Below are 26,312 nucleotides of genomic sequence, written 5' to 3' on the forward strand. Positions count from 1 at the left end.
TATCCTTTTGCTTCATTCTAGAAATAGACTTCTTACCTATTTTCCAGTTCACTCACTCTCTCTTTACCTGATTCAAATTTTCTGTTAAACCCATTCAATAAATGTCAAATATTTTTACATTTTTAGGTTAACAACTTTTATTACTTTTTATCAAATATAATAGGTCATATTTATACTTACTCATTCTCCGTTGATATTGGTAGTCTTATCTTTTATCTCTTTGAAAATAATAAGCATATTTTTATAGCCAGTGTATAATAATTCCAATAGCTGGAGCCCTAGGAGTCTGTTTCTACTGGCTATTTTTTCTATGAGTTCTCATGCATGCTGTCTTCCTTCAAGTGTGCCTGGTTACCTTTATTTGGATGCTGGACGTTTATTTTTAAATTTGTTTGTAAAAATAATTTGAGACCAAAGATGATGTGGTTTTCCTACAGAGAGCACTATTATTTGCTTTTGTCAGGCATCTAGCAGGTCCAAAATCCAGGATTTCCTTAAATGAAACTCAACAAATGAGATTTTTCTGGACCACTTCAGAGTACTAGAAGCTTGGTTACAGACCATAAAAAGGCTGGTTTATTTCAGGTTTACCCTTTCTCCTATAGTGCGGTCCTCTGGGGTCCCAAACAAGAGTATGAGATGTTTTACAAGACCCATATGAGAATTTCAAAAGCGCTTCCCAAACTCTCTGCATCAGGGAACCTTCCATGAGAAAAGTGACTCCAAAATACCAGTTAACCTCCCTGGAATTTTTCTATCTTCTGGATATTGCTCTAGTAATTTTTCCCTGATAGCCCAACAAGAATGTTTGTCCCAATTATCTAATCCACAGTTTTGGAATGCCACATAGCTTCTTTCACACACACAACTGAATCAGGACAAGAATTACTAGGAAGTAGAAGATTTGCACCACTGGTTAGTATTCCAGGAAAAGGCAGTCTGCCAGATACATGCTGACTGCAAGTATCTCATTCAGAAATTCCTTGAGACCGATTAATATACAGTGTCAAAAATCTGTGTTTCTCATTTGTGATGGTCATAAAAAGATCAGTCAAAGGTGCCAATTATGTGGCATCTAGTGGTAAGTTAGATCTGATAGGTTGAGTCATCAAAAGATGTTTAGAATATAAGACAATTCAAATAGTTTATTAGGAAAAGTCAAAAATGCAAACAAAAATAATAAAAAGCATGAAGAGCTAATTCAAAAGGCCATAGCAGAATTGAAGTTGAGATTTCAGAAAGAAGAGTTCAGACAAAGAACTGTAGAGTAATTGGGTAGTAGATGTGCTGTGTGTGAGAATGTTAAGCTGATATGAAGGTAAACGTTAAGGCTGCTATAAAGATAAAGTCTTGAAAGGCTGGAAGTATCATACCAGAACTATGACTCTTGAGGCATTGGTTCCCTGTAGGAAGCAGGGGAACTTAGATTCCAAATAGGGGCAGAATTTTTCTACTATAGGCTAAGCGCATTGGCATACAGATATGGAAGTTGAAAAATTGTCATCCACAGAGTTTATGGCATTTATGTCTCTCACAAAAACATTGGTATGGATCACCAAAAAGTAAATTCAGAGGAATATGGGAGCAAATAAATTACATGGACCAAAGAGAAAAGAAACCTGAGGAAAGAGGGACATAGGAGCAGTCTTACTGTCACTTCCTCCCGTGTCTATCTCAGCACCATATCTTCCCCGTGCCCACAGCCACAACACACATAAATCATCAGTTAATCAGAGCAACATACTAGTGACGTACAGACTCTAGAATCAAAAGAGATGATTTCAAATTCTGGATCTTCCACTTACTGGCCTTGTGACCTTGACCCTAGCTTCCACATCAGTAAAAAGGGATAATAATGTCTACTCATTTCATAGAGACTTAGGAGAATTCCATAATTAACTCACTTAAACACTGCCTTATGTGTAGGAAGTGCTCAATAGATATTAGTATCATCAGTTTCAAATCAGAAAGGGGATCAGGGCTGTCTAAATTATTCCCTGAAAGTGTCTGTCCAATATACTCTGGCCAAAACTATCAATAGTATGTTAGACAATTTCAGGTAGGTAACTAAAAGAAATAGAGAAATTATTTCCCTACCTTTAGGGAAAGGTATTCTCTATCTGTGCGTGACATGCTGTGCTCAGTTCTTGCTGATATGCAACACAGTGAGAACATGAGTGGGAAGGAGGGTAACCTTGTATAAATCACAGAAGAATGTTAAGCATGGGAGAAATTGTGATCAAATCAATAAAACTGTCAATAGCATAAACAGGATGAACTTTTTTTTATCAAATTTCAATTTTTTTAGGATGACACGACAGTTCTTGAAACCCAAAGGAAGAGAGCTGAAGGCAAAGAGTGCCGTTTGACAACACGGGATATCACTAATTTCAAGAAATATTGCTTGTGGGAAATATAATCATTACATAATTGCAGACTTATCATCACTATATCCACTGCTCTTCCTCCTCTTATGTTCTCCTCTTCCCCAATGTCTACGTCTCCTTTCATTTTCAAATGTTTAAGCAATAAATCCCGCCTTGTTACCATCGGTATCTGAATGGATGACATCCACAAACTTTGCATCAGTGTAATCTAATCTGCCACTTGATGGTTTTCCAGAGAATTTTGGCCCAGCAGGGTCAACACCTGAAATTTAAAAAAGAAACTATTAATCTATTAATAAAGTCCTACCGCAGTGTCTATTAGATCATATTCTTGCATTATTATTACATTATAAACATAATAAACCTATACAGTTTTAGTTTAAACCTGTCAAAAAATAAATCTAAAGATAAATAAAATTGGATGAATAGCACGCATCTTTATTATTTGAATAATACTTATTACCAGTCGTCAGAGTTTATCAACAAGCTAGTGTCAAGACACACTAGAGATGCCTCAACAGAATGTTGTAGTTTCTTTCTTAAGCATTTTTGTTTAAGAAGTAATTAGGAATAAATCGGTAGTAACTTTATGTTTAATAACAAATAACTACTACTATTCCTGAGGGGGAAAAAAGATGAATACTAGTCTGGTCCTATCTTGAACCTCAAACCTCACAGGTTCATCCTGGATCTATCAATAGATTAATAGGATCATTTTTAGGTGTCAAATGCAATTTGGGCTGTAAGATAAAACCTATTTATTATTACCTCATTCACTTCTCACAAAAGCTTCCCAAACACACTTAAGAAAAATACATTAAAAGTTCCATGGAATGACGATATTATTTCTGGTGTATTTGAAATTCTAAATAAAAATTCTAAGCTCATGACCTCCCAGAGACTGTCAAAAAACAGGGAAGGAAGGGATAAACTTCAATGCCCGGGAACATTAATGCAATGGAAGAAAGAATCACCTTAAGATATTCTGAAAAGTAAAATATAATGTTGCCCAACTCAGGCCCTTCTCTTATCCCTAGTGTATTTAGTTGACTTCACTGAATGAGGCAGAAACTTCTCTCTTCCTATAAATTACTCAGATGTAGAACCACCACATTTGCTGCCCTCGTAAACCCTAATTTTTGCTTAGTATGTGGAACCATTCAAACTAGACTAATATGGGAGTAAACACACCTTAAAATAAAGTGGGATTATCACCAGTTAAAACTGAGCTAGTGATTTGGTTGAAAGAGAATGGGCTTTGCGTGGTGGAGACCTTTGTGTACATTCTGGCTTGGCTGTTACTAACTTTTTGACCCTCCTACATTCATTCAGTTAACCTCAGTCTTCACATCTGTATAATGGGAATAATATTAAAACTGAGCGGAGTAATAAGTTAGGGTATACATAAGGTTTGTAAAGATACTATCTATATGTTATCACTTCTGCTCTCCCACTTTGCTTAACTGAACAGGACTCTGGTATCTTTCATTAATACTTGAAATTATTATAAATCTTCTATGGACACAGATCTCAATACTTGTTAAAAAGCAAAATTGGTTGGAAAGGGATACTAACCTCCTAGTTCTAAAATCACCATCACTCCTAAAAAGAAGCCTGAAAACCCATTTCAGTATTATTTGATTACTAAACTTTCTGAATGCAGTAACTTTGTTAAGGAAATATGAGGGGAACTGGGATCAGAACCCCTCAAGCTTCAATACCAACTCCTGACTCTCTCTTCTGGCATTCAAGTAAAATTTTTTAAAGAATTGAACTCCATCAAAGTTTGTAAAACTTAAGTACATGGATATAGTCTTAGTTAATACATAAAAAGTATTATATACTTAATGGGCCAATTTTTCCTTTGGGTTGTTATAATAATGTGTCTTTAAAATTCATATGAGGCTACATAAATTGATCTTTTTCTCACCATTTCTATATGGGTAACTTAACCTCTGTTAAGAACTGAATAAGACTTTAGAGTCTAAGTAAAACAAAGAGTAGCATTTGAATATCATATAGAAAAAAATAAACGTTTGTGCGTCATTTCTGTGGCTTAATTATTGTACCTGTTAAATTTTAAATAAAGGAACTTCTGATGCTGAAAAGTATCATAAAACATTAATTTTATCAAAAATATTTTACCTGTTATTCTTCCAAGTTGACCTTGAAACTTCTTTCCAACAAACCCACTAATATGAGCCCCTAAGCTCACACCTATGAAATGAAAATTATCAAGAGATGCTCCGTGCTTCTGCAATGGAAAATGCAGTGTTATGACTTTCATTTCAGAAAATCACAAATCATGCCATGTGCATCAATATTCCAAAATTTATTATTTTTTCTGATTTAATCCATTTCTGGGAGATAGGGAATGGGATTTTATAATTTCAAAACAACTACATCTTTATTCAACTTTTTCCATAAGATACCTGATTTTTCTCTATACGTTTTTAATAATACCATTAAATTTTTATTTGAAAACCTTTGTCATCTATTATCTGGAATAACATATGCAAAATAATAAATACTTTTAATTAATGAAGCATTTTATAATATTAAACAATTAAATATTATTTGCTACTTACTTTTTGCCAGTTACCTTGATAAGTGCCATATAAATCTCATATTTAATATTCAAAATAGTCCTAGGAGTTACTTATTTTTATCCTATTGCCTAAAACTGTCCCTGGCACCTATTAAATGCAGAATAAATATGGTTTGAGAGTTGTATGAAACCATCTATATTTATTACCACAAGGGAAAAAGATGGTCCTCAAGTCCAGGTCTGTCTAACTCCAAAAGATACACTAATCTGCCTCCCTCTTTCATCTGATCAGATTGTGTCAAAAACTCTAGGAAAACTAAACAGTGTGAATGACCATCCCCGCTTCAGAGATGATAAAATGAGACTCATGGATTGTAAGTGGTTTCCCCAGTTGCAAGCTGGAGAATGACGGAGTTCAAACTTCCAAGCCAAAGTTTTGAACACCTCCTAGAGCCTCAGCCCCAGGTGGCCATTAGGAGCTTAAATGAGGGAGAATTTCTCCCACCATCCTCTCAGGAAGCAGGTCATGGTCCATTCTACACAGTGACACATCTGACAGCTTACAGACAAATGTGGAGCATTTATTGCTAATGAGAAATTAGACTTAGGCTTGCCAGGCACAGGGTGATAATTTTCTTCAAATTTCTCAGAGAAAAGTCCAGAAATTTGAGGTAGTACCACTCTCAACTTTGGTGTTCTGATCTTTTCCTCCCTTCTCCTTAATATGAAGGCTTTGTAAGCAAAAGCACTGTTAGAAATTTACATAATACTACAAATTTTCCTACATTTCTCTATTTAACATTCATATTTCCCATACTTTGAGATATATGTTTATTAGTTAGAGAAAAGACCACTGCTACAAGGAAAAATCAGTTATGTGTTTTACAGACCATCAGCAAGAATGGGTGAATCAATTACCTCCTCTTTCTCTCTAGATGGATGTTTTGGTTTCGTCCAAATTTGGGGACAGAAAAATAATAACAATATCTGATTTTATTCAATCATATGCCAGGCACTGGTGAAGAATTAATTTCCTTGAATACTTAAATAAAATATTGTGATAAAGTTTTGTTAACACAAATGTATAGATATGGAAATGAGTCAGGGAGGTTAAACAACTGCTCGAAAGCACACAGATGATAAGAGATGGATTTGGTCTTTAAATTCCTCCAGTCTGACTCCTAACCACTGCATGTAACTGCTTCTTGGATCTCTTGTGCTTCTTCAATTTCAGCAGAGGCTTGGGAGTTCAGCACAACACAATTCAAAGGCAGATTTCAAGCCCAAGAATGCTCCCACATCAGATATCACCCTTCTTTCTCTCACGTGCCCATCACCATCAGCTCTCTATAGAACAGACATGAATCTCCACATGGGTTGATTTAGTAAACAAAGATCATTCAAACTAAAGATGACCTACAACTGACCTGAATTTGTCTGACCCATCCCAAGCCCAGACCTAAATACTGGATAAATCTGAATGGAACTGAGACCTTCCTCCAAGGCTGGCAGAAGCATGCTAATTTCCAAGCTGTTCCCTAACTTTTACCAATTCGAATTTGATTTACTATAAACATATTAGCCATACCTTAGGAAAGATATCTAAAGAATCTAATGATTGTATAGTTTATCCCCTCTCTCCACACAGAGTCACTACCTTAACCTGAAGTTGGTATAGGTAGAGTCAAAAAAATAAAAATCTTAAAAGATTTTAAGGAGAGGGTGTCAAGATGGCAGCATAGGTGGACTCTGAACTTACCTCCTCCCATAAACACCGCCAAGTTACAACTATTTTTGGAACAATTACCCCTGAGAGAGAACTGAAAATTGGATTAAAAAGAACCACTGCAACAAGGTATAGTCCTGACTGAGGTAGAAATTCCTGTCTGGAGAGAAAAAAGCCACCTTTGTGAGACGTGGGACTTCACAGCCAGCCACCCAGCAGTGACTCTAAGGTACATAGCCTTCCCTGGAGGAGTCAGGGACCAGAGCAGGGGCATGTTGCTGCTCTAAGCATCCTTCAGACTCAGCACAATGAGACAAGTGTCACAATATCTGGCTTTGCTGGCTATTAACTACCATGGGGAAAAACCCTAGAAAAGCTATGGAACATAAGTGGAAAAAAGCCAGCTTTTAAAGGGCCCATACACAAATTCACCTATTTCAGAAAGCAACCTAAAATCACCAGAAAGAAAGGTGCACAGTCCTTTGTTGAAAAGAGACTCACCTGATAGGCTCTGGGTGCATGTCAGTGAGAGGTGAGACCTCTCCAGGAACTAAGACATTGACAGCAGTCATTACTATGACTTAGTACAGTCGTGCTGGCACAGACACTGGCAGACATCATTGGAGTACTTCCCCTCGCCCGTTAGCCCAGGGATCTGCCCTGCCCACTGGAGCACTCATTTTATCCAGCTCAGCCAGGGCAGGCAGCCTGCTCTAGGGACTTGTCCAACACAACAGCAAGCCCTTGGGCAACTTTTTGGCCTGCATAGACTGGGTGTCTGGATCCTCTGCAGGCAGGTGAGTGGGTCCATCTCTGTGGGGCAGAGTGCATCTGAGGAGGGGCTGGAGATTGTGGGACATTGGTGGAGTGTGTGTGGGCCACTGCAATGGGGTGACAGGGTCCACTCCAGGGGGTCAGGAACTGTGCACAGGCAAGGAGTATGTTGATAGTGGGTGTGGACCTGTGGGCCATGGGGTGTATCAGTGGCAGAAGATCTGTGCTTCTCAAACAGCCACATAGGGGATCAGCCCCACTTTCCAAATCCTGAAACAATTGGGTGCTCCTGGCCCCAGTCAGCTACAATCCTGAGATAGCTGACAACAGCCTTGCAGGCCAGAGGCCTGCAGCAATTGTAAGCCCCTGAGCCTCACAATCAGCCACACCAGGGGCCTACTTATTCAACAGAAAAAGTGCAACAGGGATGTGCTAAGATCTTGCAGCCAACTGTGCTGGGGCTCCCCAAACCCATTAAACTAACTGAAGGGTCCATAGCAGCCAAACAAAGCTGAGCATTACACTCTTCTGCTCAGGGGCACAGCCTAGACTCCCTGGGCACCTGCAGCAAAAGTAACCCTGCCACAACAGAAATGCACACATAGCCCACCACACAGGGGTCACTCCTGGCATATTTGGAACTGGTGATTAGAGGGAAGCACACTGCTGGGCCTCAAAAGGTGTCTCCTACATAAGGCCACTTCTCCAAGATCAGGAGACAAGCTGACCCACCTAATGCATGGATATAAGCACAGAGAAAGAGGCAAAATAAGGAGGCAAAGGAATACATTCCAAGCCAGGCAACAAGACAAAACCCCAGAAAAAAGAAATAAGTGAAACAGAAATAAATGATCTACCAGACAAAGAGTTCAAGCAAAAAGTCATAAGGATGCTCACTGATCTTGGGAGGAGGATGGATAAACACAATGAGAATGTCAACAAAAGATTGGAAAATATAAAAAAGAACCAATCAGAAATGAAAAATACAATACTGGAAATGAAAAATTCACTAGAAGGACTCAATAGCAGAGTACAGGATACAGAAGGATGGATCAGTGAGCTAGACAAAAAGACTAGAGAAAATCACCCAAGCTGAACAGATAAAAGAAATAAAAAGAATGAGAAAAGTCTAAGGGAACTCTGGGACAACATTAAGTCCACTAACATTTGTATTATAGGTGTCCCAGAAGGAGAAGAGAGAGACAAAGGGCCAGAGAATCTACTTGAAGAAATAATAGCTGAAAAGTTTGCTAACCTAAGGAAAGAAACAGACATCCAAGCACAGGAAGCACAGAGGGCATCGAATAAGATAAACCCAAAGAGGTCCACACCAAGACATATTATAATTAAAATGTCGAAAATTAAAGATAAAGAGAGAATCCTGAAAACTGCAAGAGAACAGCAACAAGTGACAACCAAAGGAAACCCCATAAGGCTATCAGCAGACTTCTCAGCAGAAACCCTATAGGATAGAAAGGAGTGGTATGATATATTTACAGAGATGAAAGGAAAAAGCCTACAGCAAAGAGTATTCTACCCAGGAAGGCTGTCATTCAGAATGGAAGGAGAGATAGAGAGTTTCCCAGACAAGTAAAAATTAAAGGAGTTTATCACCAATGAACAAGTTTTACAAGAAATGCTAAAGGGACTTATTTAAGTGGGAAAGAGAACATGACAAATAGGAATAAGAAAATTATCAAAAAAAGGCAATAAAGGTAGCAGAACCACCACCTATGAAGATAATATGAAGGTTGAAAGACAAAATAACTAAAATTATCTATTTCAATGATAAGAGGGTAATGGATACACCCACACAAAATAAGAAGTTAGATATGATATCAAAAACATAAAATGTGGGAGGAGAGTAGTGAAGAGTAGAGGTTTTAGAAAGAGATCAAGCTAAACAGACCATCAAATCAATATAGATTGTTATTTACATAGATTATTATATATGAACCTCATGAAAACCACAAACCAGAAACCTATAATAAAGAAAAAATAATTAAGAGAAAGGAACCCAAACATAATGCTAAAGAAAGCCATCAAACCACAAGGGATGAGAGCAAGAGAACAAGAAAGGAACAGAGAAGAACTGCTAAAACACCCAGAAAAAAGTAACAAAATGGCAGTAAGGGTATCAATAGCTACTTTAGATATCAATGGACTAAATGCTCCAATTAAAAGGCACAGAGTGGCTGATTGGCTAAGAAAACAAGACCCATATATATTCTGGATACAAGATGCACACTTCAGACCCAAAGGCACTCACAAACTGAATGTAAGAGGATGAAAAGGATACTCCATGTAAATGGCACAGAAAAGAAAGCTGGGGTAGCAATGTTTACAACAGACAGACTTTAAAACAAAAACAGCAACAAGAGACAAAGAAGGGCACTACATAATGATACAGGGAACAATCCAACAAAAGGATATAACACTTGTAAATATCTATGCACCCAACATAGAAGCACCTAAATATATAAACCAATTATTAACAAACATAAAAGGAGAAACAGACAGTAACACAATAATAGAAGGGGACATTAACACTACACTTACACCAATGGATACAGCATTCAAACAGAAGATCAACAAAGAAACATAGGCCTTAAATCACACATTAGACCAGACAGACTTAGCAGATATACCTAGAATATTCCATCCAAAAACCACAGAATACATATTCTTTTCCAATGCACATGGAACATTCTTCAGGATTGATCACACATCAGGCCGCTAAACAAGTCTCAACAAACTTAAGAAGATTGAAATAATGTCAACCATCTTTTCTAACCACAAAGGTATGAAACTAGAAATCAACTATAGGAAGAAAATCAGAAAAGCCACAAATATGTGTAAATTATGCAAAATGCTCCTGAACAACGATTGAGTCAATGAAGAAATCAAAAAATACCTAGAGACAAATGAAAACGAAAATATGACATGCCAAAATCTATGGGATACAGCAAAAGCAATTCTAAAAGGGAAGTTTATATATTATATTATATTTTTTATATATTTATATATTACATTATAAGTTTATACATTATATTATAGCAATACAGGCCTACCTCAACAAACAAGAAAAATCCCAAATAAACAATCTAACAGTGCACCTAAAAGAACTGGAAAAAGAAGAACAAAGCCCAAAATCGGTATAAGGATGGAAATAATAAAAATCAGAGCAGAAATAACAAAAACATCAATGAAACCATGAGCTGGTTCTTGAAAAGATAAACAAAATTCACAAACCTTTAGCTATAAACTCACCAAGAAAAAAACAGAAAAGGCTGAAATACATAAAATCAGATATGAAAAAGGAGAAATTACAACTGACACTTCAGAAATACATATATCAACGTGATACACCACATTAACAAAATGAAGAAAAAAAATCACATTATCATCTCAATAGATGCTGAGAAAGCATTTGACAAGATACAGTATCCATTTAAGATAAAAACTCTGAATAAAATGGGTATAGAAGGAAAGCACCTCAACATAATAAAGGTCATATATGACAAACTCACAGCAAATATCATTCTCAATGGAGAAAAACTGAAAGCTATCCCTCTAAGAATTGGAACCAGACAAGGATGCCCACTTTCACCACTCTTATTTAACATAGTATTGGAAGTCTTTGCCAGAGCAATTAGGCAAGGAAAAGAAATAAAAGGGATTCAAACTGGAAAGGAAGAAGTGAAGCTGTCACTATTTGCAGATGACATGATTTTATACATAGAAAACCCTAAAGAATCCACTAAAAAACTTAAAAATTATAAATACGGTCAAGTTGCAAGATATAAAATCAACATACAGAAATCATTGTGTTTGTATACACTAACAATGAAGTAGCAGAAAGAGAAATTAAGAATACAATCCCATTTACAATTGCAATAAAAAGAATAAAATATCTAAGAATAAACTTAACCAATCTGTACATTGAAAACTATAAAACATTATTGAAAGAAATTGAAAAAGACACCAAGAAATGGAAAGATATTCTGTGCTCTTGGATTGGAAGAATTAACATAGTTAAAATGTCCATGCTTCCTAAAGCAACCTACAGATTCAACACAATCCCTATCAAAGTTCCAATGACATTTTTCACAGAAATAGAACAAAGAATCCTAAAATTCATATGGAACAACAAAAGATCCCGAATAGCCAAAGGAATCCTGAGAAAAAAGAATAAAGTTGGAGGTATCACAGTCCCTGATTTCAAAACATAGTACAAAGCTATAGTCATCAAAACAGCATGGTACTGGCACAAAAAGAGACACAAATATCAATGAAACAGAATTGAGAGCCCAGAAATAAACCCATACATCTATGGACAGCTAATTTTCAACAATGGAGCCAAGAACATACAATGGAGAAAGGAAAGTCTCTTCAATAAATGATGTTGGCAAAACTAGACAGCTACATGCAAAAGAATGAAACTAGACCACTATCTTACACCATACACAAAAATTAACTCAAAATTTATTAAAGACTTGAATGTAAGACCTGTAACCATGAAACTTCTAGAAGAAAATATAGACAGTACACTCTTTGACGTTGGTCTTAGCAGCATATTGTTAGGTACCGTGTCTGACCAGGCAAGGGAAACAATAGAAAAAATAAACAAATGGGACTACCTCAAACTAAAAAGCTTCTGCACAGCAAAAGGAAACCATCAACAAAATGAAAAGACAACCTAACGACTGGTAGAAGATATCTGCCATCCATATACTTTGATAAGAGGTTAATATCCAAAATATATGAAGACCTCATACATCTCAACAACAAAAAACCAACAACCTAGTTAAAAAATGGGCAAAAGATCTGAACAGACATTTCTCCAAAGAAGATATACATATGGCCAACAGGCGCGGGAAAAGACATTCAACATCACCAACTACGAGGGAAATGCAAACCAAAACTACAATGAAGCGCCACCCCGTGGCCAAGTGGTTAAGTTTGGGCACTCTGCTTTGGAGGCCCAGGGTTTTCATCAAGCCATGTTGAGGCAGCGTCCCACATGCGAAAATTAGAAGGACCCACAACTAAAATATACAGCTATGTACTGGGGGGATTTGGGGAGAAAAACCAAAAAAAAAAAAAAAACATTGACAAGAGTTGTTACCTGAGGTGCCAATCTTTAAAAAAAAAAAACTGCAATGAGAAATCACTTCACTCCTGCCAGAAGGGCTATAATTAAAAGACAGGAAATAATAAGTATTGGAGAGGATGTGGAGAGAAGGGAACCCTCATACACTGCTGGTGGGAATGTAAACTGGTGTAGGCACTATGGAAAACAGTATGGAGATTGCTCAACAAATTAAAAATAGATCTACCATATGATCCAGCTATTCCACTGCTGGGTATTTATCCAAAGAACTTGAAAACACAAGTGCATAAAGATATATGCACCCCTATGTTTGTCGCAGCATTATTCACAATAGCCAAGACTTGGAAACAACCTAGGTACCCATCAAGGGACGAATGGATAAAAAAGATCTGATGTATATACACAATGGAACACTATTCAGCCATAAGAAATGATGAAATCCAGCCACGTGTGACAACATGGATGGACCTTGAGGGCATTATGCTGAGTGAAATAAGTCAAAGGGAGAAAGTCAAATGTTGTATGATCTCACTCATAAATAGAAGATAAAAACTACAACAAACACACACATAGAAATAGAGATTGGATTGGTGGTTACCCCAGAGGGGAAGAGGGGGATGGAGGAGAGCGAAAGGGGTGATTAGGCACCTGTGTGTCATGATGGGTTGTAATTTGTCTTTGGGTGGTGGACATGTTGTAATCTCTACGGAAATCGAAATATATAATGTTGTACACCCGAAACTTATATTATGTTATAAACCACAGTTACCACAATAAAAAAAATAAAAAGAAAATAAGATTTTAACATAAAACACAATAACTGAGTCTTTAAGACAATTTTTAAAAAATAAGATATGTCACATCTAGATATAGAGCTATCGATTTACACAAAGATGACTGCGTACATTAGTATATCAAAATTGTAATTCTTAATTTTATGGGAAAAAAGTATTTTATTACCACTTTGAGGTATTGCCCAACACACTGTATATTGTATAACGTATATAATACATAAAATTCCAGACTTACCAAAAGACTCTGAACGCTCTCACTCAAACTCTCAGCAACTTTTCTGGTGTTTTTAACTGCTCTATCATAAATAAAAGTTGTAGCACCTCGGTTCCAATCTACTACAATTATATTCATATCGTCTTGCTTCAACAAAACCCTTAGAAAGTTCTGAAGCCATGCTGGAGGGGAGCCTGTGGGTCTGTATCCATGAATAAGCCAGACGGTTTTCTTGCTTACGTTGAAATTAACGTTAAGTGAGTAATTCTGCTCAAACAGTGGCTCAGCACAGTTCAGGTTGCTCCTTGTATACATGATCAGAAAGGTCTCCGTCTTGGGAATAAACAGATCTTTGAAGGAATCCTTTACACTTAGATGGGAGAATTCAAGGCATGGTCTTTTATTCTCTGAAATCAAAAATGTCAGTCAAGCTGAGTATGTACTGGGATAGCATTTGATTCGAATGCTGTTGCTGTTGCAAAGAATAGAATTGAACTTGGAGGGTGGGAAGGATTTCATTTCATTAGCACTTAAACATAATTTATGAGCAACTACATGGTTTAAAGTAATTCTTGGATTATGTAAAAAGACTTTTTGAACTAGAAGTATTCAAAATTTACAATGAAACACAGAGATAAATGGAGTTGGGTAAACGTTAAGAATTATTTTTTATCAGTACAAAATAGCAATGATGTGACTACAATCATTAACATTGTTAATAAAGTGTTATGCATACCAATAAAAGTAGATAAATTATGAACTATAACAGAAATTTTGGAGAATATAATATAAGAATACTTATACATGGATAATCAGCATTAGAAAAAAAATATTTTACCTGCCTGATGATCAAATAAATACAAATCAAAACAATAAGGTGTCATTTCTTCTTATCAAATTAAGCAAAATGGAAAAATCCTTTTAACAACACTTGTGAGGGTAAAGGTAACAAATATTCTTATACGTGGATGCTGAGAGCATAAGTTGATACAACATTCTTTTGAAATTTTATGTGCGTGTGTGTGTGTGTACCACACACACATAATCTTAAAAATATTTATTCTTCCTGATTTTTTTCTGGGATTTAACTAACGAAATAAACAATTTGTATTAAATGTAAAGACATTAACCACAGGGATGCATAATTGAAAAAATTGAAAACACCTTAAATATAAATATATACTAGTCTCATCCATGTGTGTATCCTATCTTTTTTTTTAGGAAGATTAGCCCTGAACTAACTACTGCCAATCTTCCTCTTTTCACTGAGGAAGACTGGCTCTGAGCTAACATCCGTGCCCATCTTCCTCTACTTTATATGTGGGATGCCTGCCACAGCATGATGTCCCAAGTGGTGGCATGTCCACACCCAGGATCCGAACTGATGAACCTTGGGCCACCAAAGTGGAACTTGAGCGCTTAACAGCTGCGCCACCAGGCCAGCCCCCTTATCTTTCTCTTTCTCTCTTCTTCTCTCTCTCTCTTTATCTTCCAATCTATCTATCTATCCATCCTAGAAGGAAGTAGGGCAGAAAATGAAATAACTAAGCCAAATCAACAGCAACACTCATTGCTATGCAGTGAAACAATGGCTGCTTTTTACTTTCTTTTTCATAATTTTTAGAATGTTTTTCAAAATAAGCATATAATCCTAAAACATTGTTTGTAATGAGAGCATACACTTGTACTGTTTCTGGGAATTTACTTGTCAGAAGATTTGGGAAAACAATTTGTTAATATATACCAAAACTTCACAAAAATGTTAGTATACTTTATGCCAGTGATTCCACTTCTAAGAATGAATCCTAAGAAACTAGTCTGAAAACACATTAAAAACAATAAAATAATATACGTTATTTTAATACTGAAGAAATCAAAGTGATATAAGTACTCAGAAATAACTTGATTAAGTAAACTACGTGTACACGTATTTTATAAATTCTAATTTTTTAATATATTTATTTACTATACATATTTAATTTACATTTATTTACATTTACATAATTTAATTTACTTAATTTAATATACATAAATATTTAATATTTAATATATTTACTATATTTAATATACATATTTAATATTTAATATACATAAATATATTTAAAACTATAAATATATAGCATATATTTGATAAATCCATGATAATTTGCATTAATTCTAATAATTCTAGATTGGAAAGTATATATGTTATACTGTCACAATTATTTAGAAGAAGACAAAGGAGGAAGGTAATGAAGGAGAGGCAAGACCTAAAATTCCCAGGTTAACAGTTGAGAGATACCTAGACAGGTGAAAAACTTTGATGACTCACTTGTTCTCAGCACTAGGGAATGAGCAAGTGGAGAAGAGCAATAAATCAAACCACAGTGCAATAGCAATGCTTCCTCCACTGTACGAACTGTGTAGGGAACTGTGTACATCCACTTCCCCACCAGCTGGAACTCTAAAAAGGCCAAGTGCAACCAATACATCCAAACAGCTGGTCGAGTCCAAGCCAGGATGGATTTTACCTGGCCCTAGAATGAGTAAGCAGGAATAAACTAGCAGGATCCCTGTGATAAAATAATGGAAAGAAATCACCCAAAACAGTCAACAGAGAAATCTATTATCTATTACCAGATGGAGGAGTGAGTGCAGAAAATTCTACAGCATCCCCATTAGAATGCAAGAAAGATCATGTCTCAAAAACACGAGCAGGAGACAATTAAGAGAAAATTGAGGTAAAAAACAATAGAATAAGATGAAAAATGGAATACTGAGATACTCCAATTCAGGAAAAGTAAAAATATAACTGCAGAATAAAAACTCACATTATAGATGGTAAAAAAAAAAACATGGAAAGCTCACCTTATAGTAAGAAATGAAGGAAGAAAGAGATTAAAATTATGAAGGGAAACATAGATATGGGACAGGAAATGATGATTCAAATTACAAGTCATTGGTGTTCTCTTGTTGGGAAGGGAGAAATTTGCGGGGGAAGAGGATAGCAGTTACAATAACTAAGGAAATAACTGTCTACCAAGGTGTGTGAAAAGAAAAGGGACATCACAACCCAGAGAAAATCAGTGAATCAGACTCACCGAGAGAGATCCTAGAAACTGGTTTGGGTTTCAATGAAAAAGAAAAATATCCTAAAAATATCGAGGCAGAAAATCCAGGTTACAAATAGAGGAATGAAGTTATGATGACTTCAGATTTGTCCTTTAAAACAATGACAGATAGAAGTGTAATAACTGAAGGTTATAAATGGAAAATTTGTGGCCTAATAATTTTATACCCTTCCTAAAGTGCACCATTCATCAATGAGTAGAGTTCCTGACATCATCACTATTAAATAAATGCTAGATTTATTGGAGACAAGATCCACAGAAACTCACAGTATGAAAAGATTGAAAGTGAGCATGGAAATAAGTTAGACACCAACGTAAGTGTAAACATTATAAAACCTAGTAAAATGTAAACATAATTTAACACCATTCTTGTTCAAACATTCAGTAAAAATATTTAAATATTAGTATAAGTCAATATACTAATAAGTTTGGAGCATAGGTTAAAAGGAGTATAAAGGAAGTAAATGTAGTAAAAAAATTCCTTAATGGAGAGACCTAAAAGATGACAATTTTTAAAATTTTAATAAATAGATAAGTATGGGTTTAAAAAGATATTGAAAACCTTAAATGTTAACTGTTGCACTAGGTAAAATCGTACACATAACTTTCTACACACTGAAAATGCATAGCATGATGACTATAGTTAATAATGATATTGTAAGGGGCCAACCCAGTGGCACATTCTGCTTTGGCGGCCCAGGGTTCATGGGTTCAGATCCCGGGTGAAAACATGGCACCGCTTGGCATGCCATGCTGTGGTAGGCATCCCACAATATAGGCGTCTATAAAATAGAGGAAGATGGGCACGGATGTTAGCTCAGGGCCAGTCTTCCTCAGCAAAAAGAGAAGGATTGGCAGCAGTTAGCTCAGGGCTAATCTTCCTCAAAAAAATAAATAAATAAATAATGGTATTGTATACTTGATAATTAATAAGACAATTTGTATACTTGGAAGTTGCTGAGAGTAGTTCTTGAACATTCTCATTACACACACACACACACACACACACAAAGTTAATTATGTGAGGTGATGGGTGTATTAATTATCTTGATCTTGGTAATCACTCTACAATGTATATGTAGATCAAATCATCACATTGTACACTTTAAATATATACAATTATATTTGTCTATTATTCCTCAATAAAGTTTGGGGCAAAGAAGGAGGAGAGGGCAGAGATGGCTATTCTCATATTAGAGAAAATAGACTTTAAGTTAAAAATTCTTACAAAAGACAAAAAAAGACATCATGAAGCTAAAACTATAAAATTATTAGGTGAAAACTTCATGATATTGCTTATGGGGATGAAAAATAGTGAAACATGTGGAAAATGGTAGTTGCTAAAAAAAAATTTAAAATAAAATTACCATATAACCCAGAAATTCTACTTCTGGGCATATCTTCAAAAGAATTGAAAACAGAGACTCAAAGAGGTCCTTATACACCAATATTCACAGCAGCGTTATTCACAATGACCAAGAGGTAGAAGCAACCCAAGTGTCCATCAATAGATGAATGGATAAATAAAATCTGGTGTATATATAGGGGCAGCCCTGGTGGTGTAGTAGTTAAGTTTGCATGCTCCACTTTGGCAGCCCAGGGTTTGTGGGTTTGGATCCTGGACATGGATCTACACACCACTCATCAGGCCATGCTGTGGTGGCATCTCACATACAAAATGGAGGAAGATTGGCACAAATGTTAGTTCAGTGACAATCTTCCCCAAGCAAAACGAGGAAGATTGGAAAAAGACGTTAGCTCAGGGCGAGTCTTCCTCACCCAAAAAAAAAAATCCTTGCATATAAATACAATGGAATATTATTTACCTTAAAAAGGAAGGCAATTCACAGGGCTGGGCCCGTGGCATAGTGGTTAAGTTCACACACTCCACTTCAGGGGCCCAGGGTGCACTGGTTCAGGCCCTGGGTGCAGACCTACACACCACTCATCAAGCCATGCTGTGGTGACATCCCACATAGAAGAATTAAAAGGACTTTCAAATAGGATATACAACTGGGGCTTTGGGGAGAAAAAGAAAGAGAAAGATGGGTAACAGATGTTAGCTCAAGGCCAATCTTCTACCAGAAAAAGCGCACTTTAAAAAAAAAAAAAAAAAAAGGAAGGAAATTCTGACACATGCTGCCACATGGAAGAACTTTGAAGACATTATGTTAAGTAAAATAAGCCAGTCACAAAAATACAAATACTGTATGATTCCACTGATACGAGGTACCTAAAGTAGTCAAATTTATAGAGACATAAAGTAGAATAGTTGTTGCCAGGTGTTGAGAAGAAGCAGAAAGTAGAGAGCTATTGTTCAATGAGTACAGAGTTTCGGTTTGGGAAGTTAAAAAAATTTTGGAGATGGATGGTGGCAGTAGTTGCACAATAATGTGAATATACTTAATGCCACTGAACTGTACACTTCAAAATGCTAATTTTTATGTATGTTTTACCATGATCAAAACAAAACAACAACAACAAAACTTACAGAATCCAATTCCTGCCATTATGGATATCTGAATCCAGACTTGCCTTATTTCTGTAAACAACCAGAACACTAGATAAAAATGTACAGAAAAAAAAGTTTAGACATCGGACAACAAGAAACACAGGACTGTGATCCCTGAAAGAAAGAGAACAAATGATTTGAACACTCTAATCCAAAAGCTTTCTGTCTGGAGGAAGTTTCCAGACCAGTGCAGTAAAGTTTAATCCAAGAAGAGCATGCTGAGTTGGAGAGAAAGATTGGAGTTTAGGGGGGCTGTAACAACTAGAATTTGCATCGCAGAGCGGCACCAAGGAAGGAGCTGTGCAGAAGCAGAGCTCCAAAATTTACAGATGGGACTCTTAGTTTGTCGCTGGGTACAAACCTAGGCATGCCTAGGGTGAAACTCCACAAAAAGCTGTGAGCTGAATAATCCCAAAGGTCACAATGTACTGGGAGACACTGAAGCTCCAACTAGCCAGTGTAGGAAGACCCTAATGAACATCAGAGACATTCAGTAGAGACCCTAGAAGAGTCAGACTTAGTTGTAATGGAGCTAAACTACATCTAGATTAAAAGAGAACTTAGATTCATCCTTTCTTTCTCTCATTCTCTCAGCTCTGCTTGTTTTGATTGGCTTTGTTCCCTGGCAGGTAACAGGCTATGTGTATGAAATATTGAGAAAAAACATTAACAATGTTGAAGTAAGCAAAGATTTTTCAGATAAGATACAGTAAGCATGAAACAAAAGAAAAAATGATAAATTGAAAATTGTCATAATGAAGCATGTCTGTTCCTAAAATAACACTGCTAAGAATATGAATATGCAGGTTTGCAATATGTGCATCTGAAAAAGTACCTGTATCCAGAATATGTGTGTGTGTTGTACGTGTGTGCATACACACATATATATGTAAAACAGGAAGACAACTTGATTTTTAAAAATTGGAAAAAGAATTGAAGACACTTCACAAGAGATGATATAATGGCCAATAAGCTCAAGAATGATGCTTAACATCATTAGTCATCAGGAAAATGTAAATTGAACCAAAATAATAGACCACTACACAATCACTAGAATAGCTAAATGAAAAAGACTAAAAGAACCAAGCATTGGTGAGGATGTAAAACAAGTTCAAGTATCCTACATTGCTGAGGGAAATGACAGACTGATATAATACTTTGGAAAAGTTTGGTAGTTTCTTACAGTGTTAAATATGCATTTATATGACCCCCAAAATTCACTTCTAGTCGTTTACCCATGATACATGAAAACATTTGTCCACATGTTATATGTATAACAACTTCCTAGTTCTTTTCATAAAGACCCCAAATTGGAAAGATCCTACATGTCAATCAAGAGGAGTATAGATAAAACAAATTGTGGTAGGTGGATCTATATGATGTAATACTACCCAGAAATAAAAAGGAATAAGCAGCTTAAACAACTTCGATGAATCTCAAAAACGTTATGCTGAGAAAAAGATTCCAGAAATAAAAAGGTACACATTTTTTAATTCTATTTATATAAAATTCTAGAAAAGGATATCTAATCCAGTGTCAGAAAGTAGATCAGGATTGTATATAACCAGAGGTGGTAAGGGGATTAATTGGAAAGATTTTTGGGATGCAGAAAATGTTTTATATCTCAATTGATGAGATGTCTTGGGGAAAGGAGAAAGTACCCAAGAGAAATGAATAATATTGTAAAGACAGTTAAAATTATGTTTATATTATAAATTGAGTAAAAAGAGGCCTGTGAAACTGAATCAAGATGGATTAATGCAACAGAATGGGAACACCCAAAAATATATTATACTACTCTTGATAACTACGGCAACTCAAAGTAGTCAAAGGTAATGGATTTTTAAATAAACAATGGCTAGGATAATTACTTGATTCTGGTTATATTAAAACATTCCATGAAAAAATAAAATTATATGAAATGGAAGAAGAATGCAGTCAATATGTACATGATCTCAGATTGAGGTATGACTTTTTAGCATAAAAACAAAGGAAGAAACCATAAAGTATGAGACCAATAGATTTCACAGCACATAAATTTAAAAATTCTGTACATAAACACCATAAACCAGCCAAAAGACAAAAATAAATAAACTAGGGAAATATTTTCAATATAAGGTAGGAAAGGAATTAATATACTTACATATAAAGAACTATAAATGAAAAAGAATACCCCAATTGAACACCAAGTGAGAGATATAAACAGATATTTTACAAAATAAAATATTCAAATGGCTCATAAACATATTAAAATGTGCTCAACCTTCTTAAAATCAAATGAAGATCAATTAAAATAATATTACCATATCATCTTTACCATTATACCCATTGACCATTAACACCAATGTATATCACAGGATTTTAAAAAGTGATTACTTAGGGAGCTAACACTGATGACCTAGTGCTTGAAGTTGAGCATGCTCCACTTCAGTGGCCCAGGTTCCGTTCCCGGGCACTGAACCACACCACTCATCTGTCAGTAGCCATGAGGTGGTGGTGGCTCACACAGAAGAACCAGAAGGACTTACACCTAGAAAATACAACTACGTACTGGGGCTTTGGGAAGGAAAAAAAAAAGAGGGAAAAAAAAAAAAGAGTAAAAGATGTTAGCTCAGGGTGAATCTTTCCCGGTAAAAAAAAATACAAAATGTTTTAAAAAGTGATTATTTAGGAATCAACTAAATATATGGTGATGAGAGACTAGAAAAATAAATTATGGTGCCTTCATAAAATGGGGACTCTATGCAGCAATAAAGAAATCTATATAGGGGCCAGCCCAGTAGCGTAGTGCTTAAGTTTGTGAGCTCTGCTTCAGCGGCCCGGGGTTCACAGGTTTGGATCCTGAGCACGGATGTAGCACCACTCGTCAAGCCACATTGTGGCAGCATCCCACAGAAAATAGAGGAAGATTGGCACAGATTTTAGCTCAGCAACAATCTTCCTCAAGGAAAAAGGGGAAGAAAAAAAAAGAAATCTATATAATCCATATATATACATATATAGTCCCTAATTTTACCTATAAAATGTAATATATATACACTACACTATAAACACATACACACATTTGTGCACATGCATACTCACATATTTACTGTAATAGAACTGGTAAGAAATAAACAAATGCCTTAATTGTTGTTTGTGGAGATGGTATTATCAGAGTAGATTTTTTCTCCATTTTTCTATATTTTGCTGTGTTTTATATTTTCTGCATTTTAATATTTTCTGAGTGTTCTAGATCTGAAATACTCATTTACTAGTTTTATAATGAGGAAAAAGTGGTTTAAATAGACCAGTTAATTAAAAAATAATAGCAAAAAATATTGTCACCAGCAAAAGATGAAGATATCTAAAACAGATAAGTGTTGACTTTTTAAAACCTTGTTTAAAAAATTAACAAATTGAAGTTCTGAGGACTAGACTAAGTAACTCGATTGTGATTAGAAATTCAGTAGCAGGAGCACAATGTTGAATTTTATTGCCAAATACGTAGGAAGATAATGACTCTCTGACAATCTAAGGTTTCAAATTATAGAAGCAGTAAAATTGTTAAAAATACCAAAGACATATGGTGAAGTGAGGACTAATCATTCTAAGTTGTTCAGCTGTATCTCTGGAATACATTTCCATTCTAGTGACAATGGCTGTGAAGAAGACAAGGAGATCAAAATGGACAGAGTCCAGAGCCCTGGACAGTGCCCTGAACATGGACAGTTGAGACCCAAGTCCCTCTATCCTCTCTCAAACATCTCTTGTGCCTCTGAGCCAATTCTTTCTCATCTCTGAGCCCTGATCTCTTTAAAGGGAAGGAGTTGAAACAAATGGTCCCTATGATTCATATTATTCTAACTCATGTTAGTCTTTCATTTCAAACCTATTTTCATACTTGGTAAGCTGCTGAGAGAAGTTACTCCGCCTTGCAACTTAGTCAGTGCATAATCCAGAGGATTCTGGTACAGACTGTCCATGGGCCACACATGCTGAAGCTCTCCATCTGGAAATTATCTGAGAAAATGCACGTAGAAGAAAACACTGATTTATTCTAACCTAATTTATGTTGCCTTATAATTGTCCAAATTGCACATATATGTTATCTCCTTTGAACTTCACAATGCAAATAGTATTATGACTTTTATTTTCATTTAAAAATAAGGAAACGGGTTCAGGAAGGTTAAACGATTTGGCCTAGGATAACAAGCCATCAGGACTTGAATCTGGGTCTTTTAACTGCAAATTTCGTTTTTCTTCATGTCGCCCTTATAATAAACAAACTTTGGCACAATAAATTAAAGTTGCTTGTGTGCATCTGATTTTAGTAAATCAACAGAAATAAATTACTAATTACATCAGAAAGATTTTTAGACTATTTAGAGGAAAATAACGATGAATTTATTGAGGCTGTAAACTCATAATTCCATGGGTTTTGGAAAGATCATTGCCCTACAAACAGCCTACTATGTAAAGTTCTATAACTTCCTATCCTCTTACCCCTCAGAGTGTTGTGTACATACCCATGAGCATCACCTGGGAGTGTATTAGATTTACAGAATCACTTGCAGTCTACGGATAAGCATCTGCATTCTAAACAAGATTCCCACGTGTACTATATCACGTATTGTTAGTTCTATCATCTTAGAAAAACGACTCCATTTTTCAGAATTTCACTTTCCTCAACTGTGAAATGAAAAAGATGAATTAATCTATCTTTAACATCTCATCTAGTTTCCCCAAACACAGGAATTGACAAATTATGGCCTGTGGGCTAAATCTGGCTGGCAAGCTAAGAATGGGTTTTACATTTTAAGTGGTTGGAAAAAATAAAAATAATACTACTTTGTGACACGTTACAATTATAATAAATTAAAATTTTAATGTCCATAAATAAATTTTTATTAGAACACAGCCTCACTCATTTGTTTACTAATTGTCTGTGGCTGCTTCATGCTATGATGGCAGAGCTGAATAGATGCAACAGAGATTGTACAGCCCTCAAAGCCTGAAATATTTACTATCCAGTCCTTTACGGAAATATTTGCTGACTCTTTCTATAATTATAACTGCAATAACCACAACTGCTGTTAAGCAGTTACTATGAATTAGAAACCATACTAAGAATATAAATGCATATTATTGGAATATATATGCATATCGATATAGATTTGTATACAGTTTGTTCAGCCACCTCTCGGCTCCCATTTTATTCTACTTAAAAATTTAAAAACATCTGATTAATCTGTTTTGCAGAAAGTTTTTCCTTTTTTGAAGGCAGATACAATCATGTAATACCTTTCACACTGAGGAGTATGAAACATGCCCTCCAATTACATATATTAGAATCTCTAGCGGAGAACGGAGGAGCATGTATAATTTGAATAAAACATACTTATATGAAATAAATTACTGAAAATTCAAGAAAATTTCCTAGGCAGCTGGGAATTCAAGGAAAACAAGAGAAAGCATAAGAGTTCGCACTGGTTAAGAATGATTTTGAGATTCACCAAATCTTTAATTTCCTTATTTTCTATTTACTGTCATTTTTATCTAAAAGGTCTGATATTCTACTTTGGTCAACAGAGATAAAAACATACTTAGTAATTATATCTGAGTTTTCCCAACTGAAAATTTAGGCAACTGCCTAACTACTAATCAAAACAATAACCTCAGAAAGTCTGCCACATAAGTTTGTAGTATAAACTATGATATTAAGATGATGTAAAATGATGTCAACTATGATACGACACAAAGGTTAGGGGCCTAGACTTCAAATTTCTCTGACTTTCAAATTAAGGTGTCACTATTATATACGTTACACAAACAGAAAATGTCTATCAAGAAACCTCCAAATATAAATGATATTCATATCAAAATTATTCCAAGATAATTAAATTACAAAATATAAATCATAAACTGTATATTAGTACCATTTAGATTCTGTACTTGAATATAAAACTCAAACATTTCCAGTATTATGATTAGTTCAAATATCTAATTGAAAAGAAACACGAAATAATTTGAATTTCTAGTTGATGTTTTAAGGTTATTCAAGTATACATTCAAGAATTTTTTAAAAGAGAAATTTAAAACAAGAAAACGATCTGCTTTTGCAAAATCCCCCTAGGAAACTACTCACGGTGAATTTTAAATTTATTACTTTTCTTATTATCATAAAATAGAACAAGCAGTTCTACTTCATTACCACAAAGTAGTAAATGATATCACTAAAATTAGTAAACTTTATTACCACACACGAGTAAACCAGGAGAATAAAGTTCTACTTTATTACCGTAAACCAGTTTTGGCTTTTCTTATGACTTAGCATCATAAGACAAAAGAAAGAGAAAGTCATGGTAATGCTTACTTGTTTGCTTTGCAATTGACAAGTGACCTACATAAAAATGTTCCTCAAAAGTAAGGTTATTTGAACAAATGAAACTGAAACAAGATGTTTATTAAGTCATGATTTTCAAATACTGAATTAATTTATTAGTGAATTATTCTAACTTTCTCTTGAATATGCCTATTTCTTTTCTATTTACATTTCCTTGCAAAAGGTTTTTTAGTTACTATTTATCTGAAAAGCTAATAAAATACAGAATATACCATTTACCAAACAGACACACACATACATATATACACTATCTTTCTTCATAATAATCTTTTTGATGTAATTAGCCCCTGTACTCATAGTATATATTTTTTCAGATAACAGTGTCATAGTATTCTTCATCCCAGAATGCAGACCAGACTGATTACTTTATGCACAATCTTTTATGATAAGTCAAATTATTAAGTTCTTACCAGATCTTGCCCAGCATATCAAACAGAGAAAAATGTATACTCTCATTTGGAATCTGATAAAAGTAAAAGAAGCACTCAGATTCACCAAAAAAGAAATACTGAAATTCCTTATGGTTTCTCTCTGGTAAGATTGTCACAGTCCAGTAGGTTTTGATGCAAAAGGTCTTTGACCTTTTGCTCCTCCCTGTTTGTTGAAAGGTGAGGTAGTTCGTTTTCTCCCATTTAGTTTGTGGCTGTGAGAAGGATTTTTAAGTCAAAGACTCTGTAATAAGTCACAAACATTCAGCTACACAAGCTGAAGTTAAGGGAAAGAAAAAGCTAATTCTATCTTTCTTTATT

General features: G+C 35.2%; 1 protein-coding gene across 1 annotated transcript in view; it reads right to left on the reverse strand.

Annotated features, from left to right (window-relative positions):
• The window catches only part of LIPI (lipase I), a 79,492-nt gene that overhangs the window by 48,216 nt on the left and 4,964 nt on the right, over window positions 1–26,312 (reverse strand). Inside the window, exons 2-4 of the mRNA XM_046648331.1 lie at window positions 13,578–13,963; window positions 4,533–4,641; window positions 2,548–2,649 (exon numbers count right to left, since the gene is read on the reverse strand). Of these exons, the coding sequence (XP_046504287.1) occupies window positions 2,548–2,649; window positions 4,533–4,641; window positions 13,578–13,963 (597 nt within the window). The remainder of the gene's footprint in view (window positions 1–2,547; window positions 2,650–4,532; window positions 4,642–13,577; window positions 13,964–26,312) is intronic.

The sequence above is a fragment of the Equus quagga genome, chromosome 21 (genome assembly GCF_021613505.1).
Source record: "Equus quagga isolate Etosha38 chromosome 21, UCLA_HA_Equagga_1.0, whole genome shotgun sequence".
Taxonomy (NCBI): Eukaryota; Metazoa; Chordata; class Mammalia; order Perissodactyla; family Equidae; genus Equus; species Equus quagga.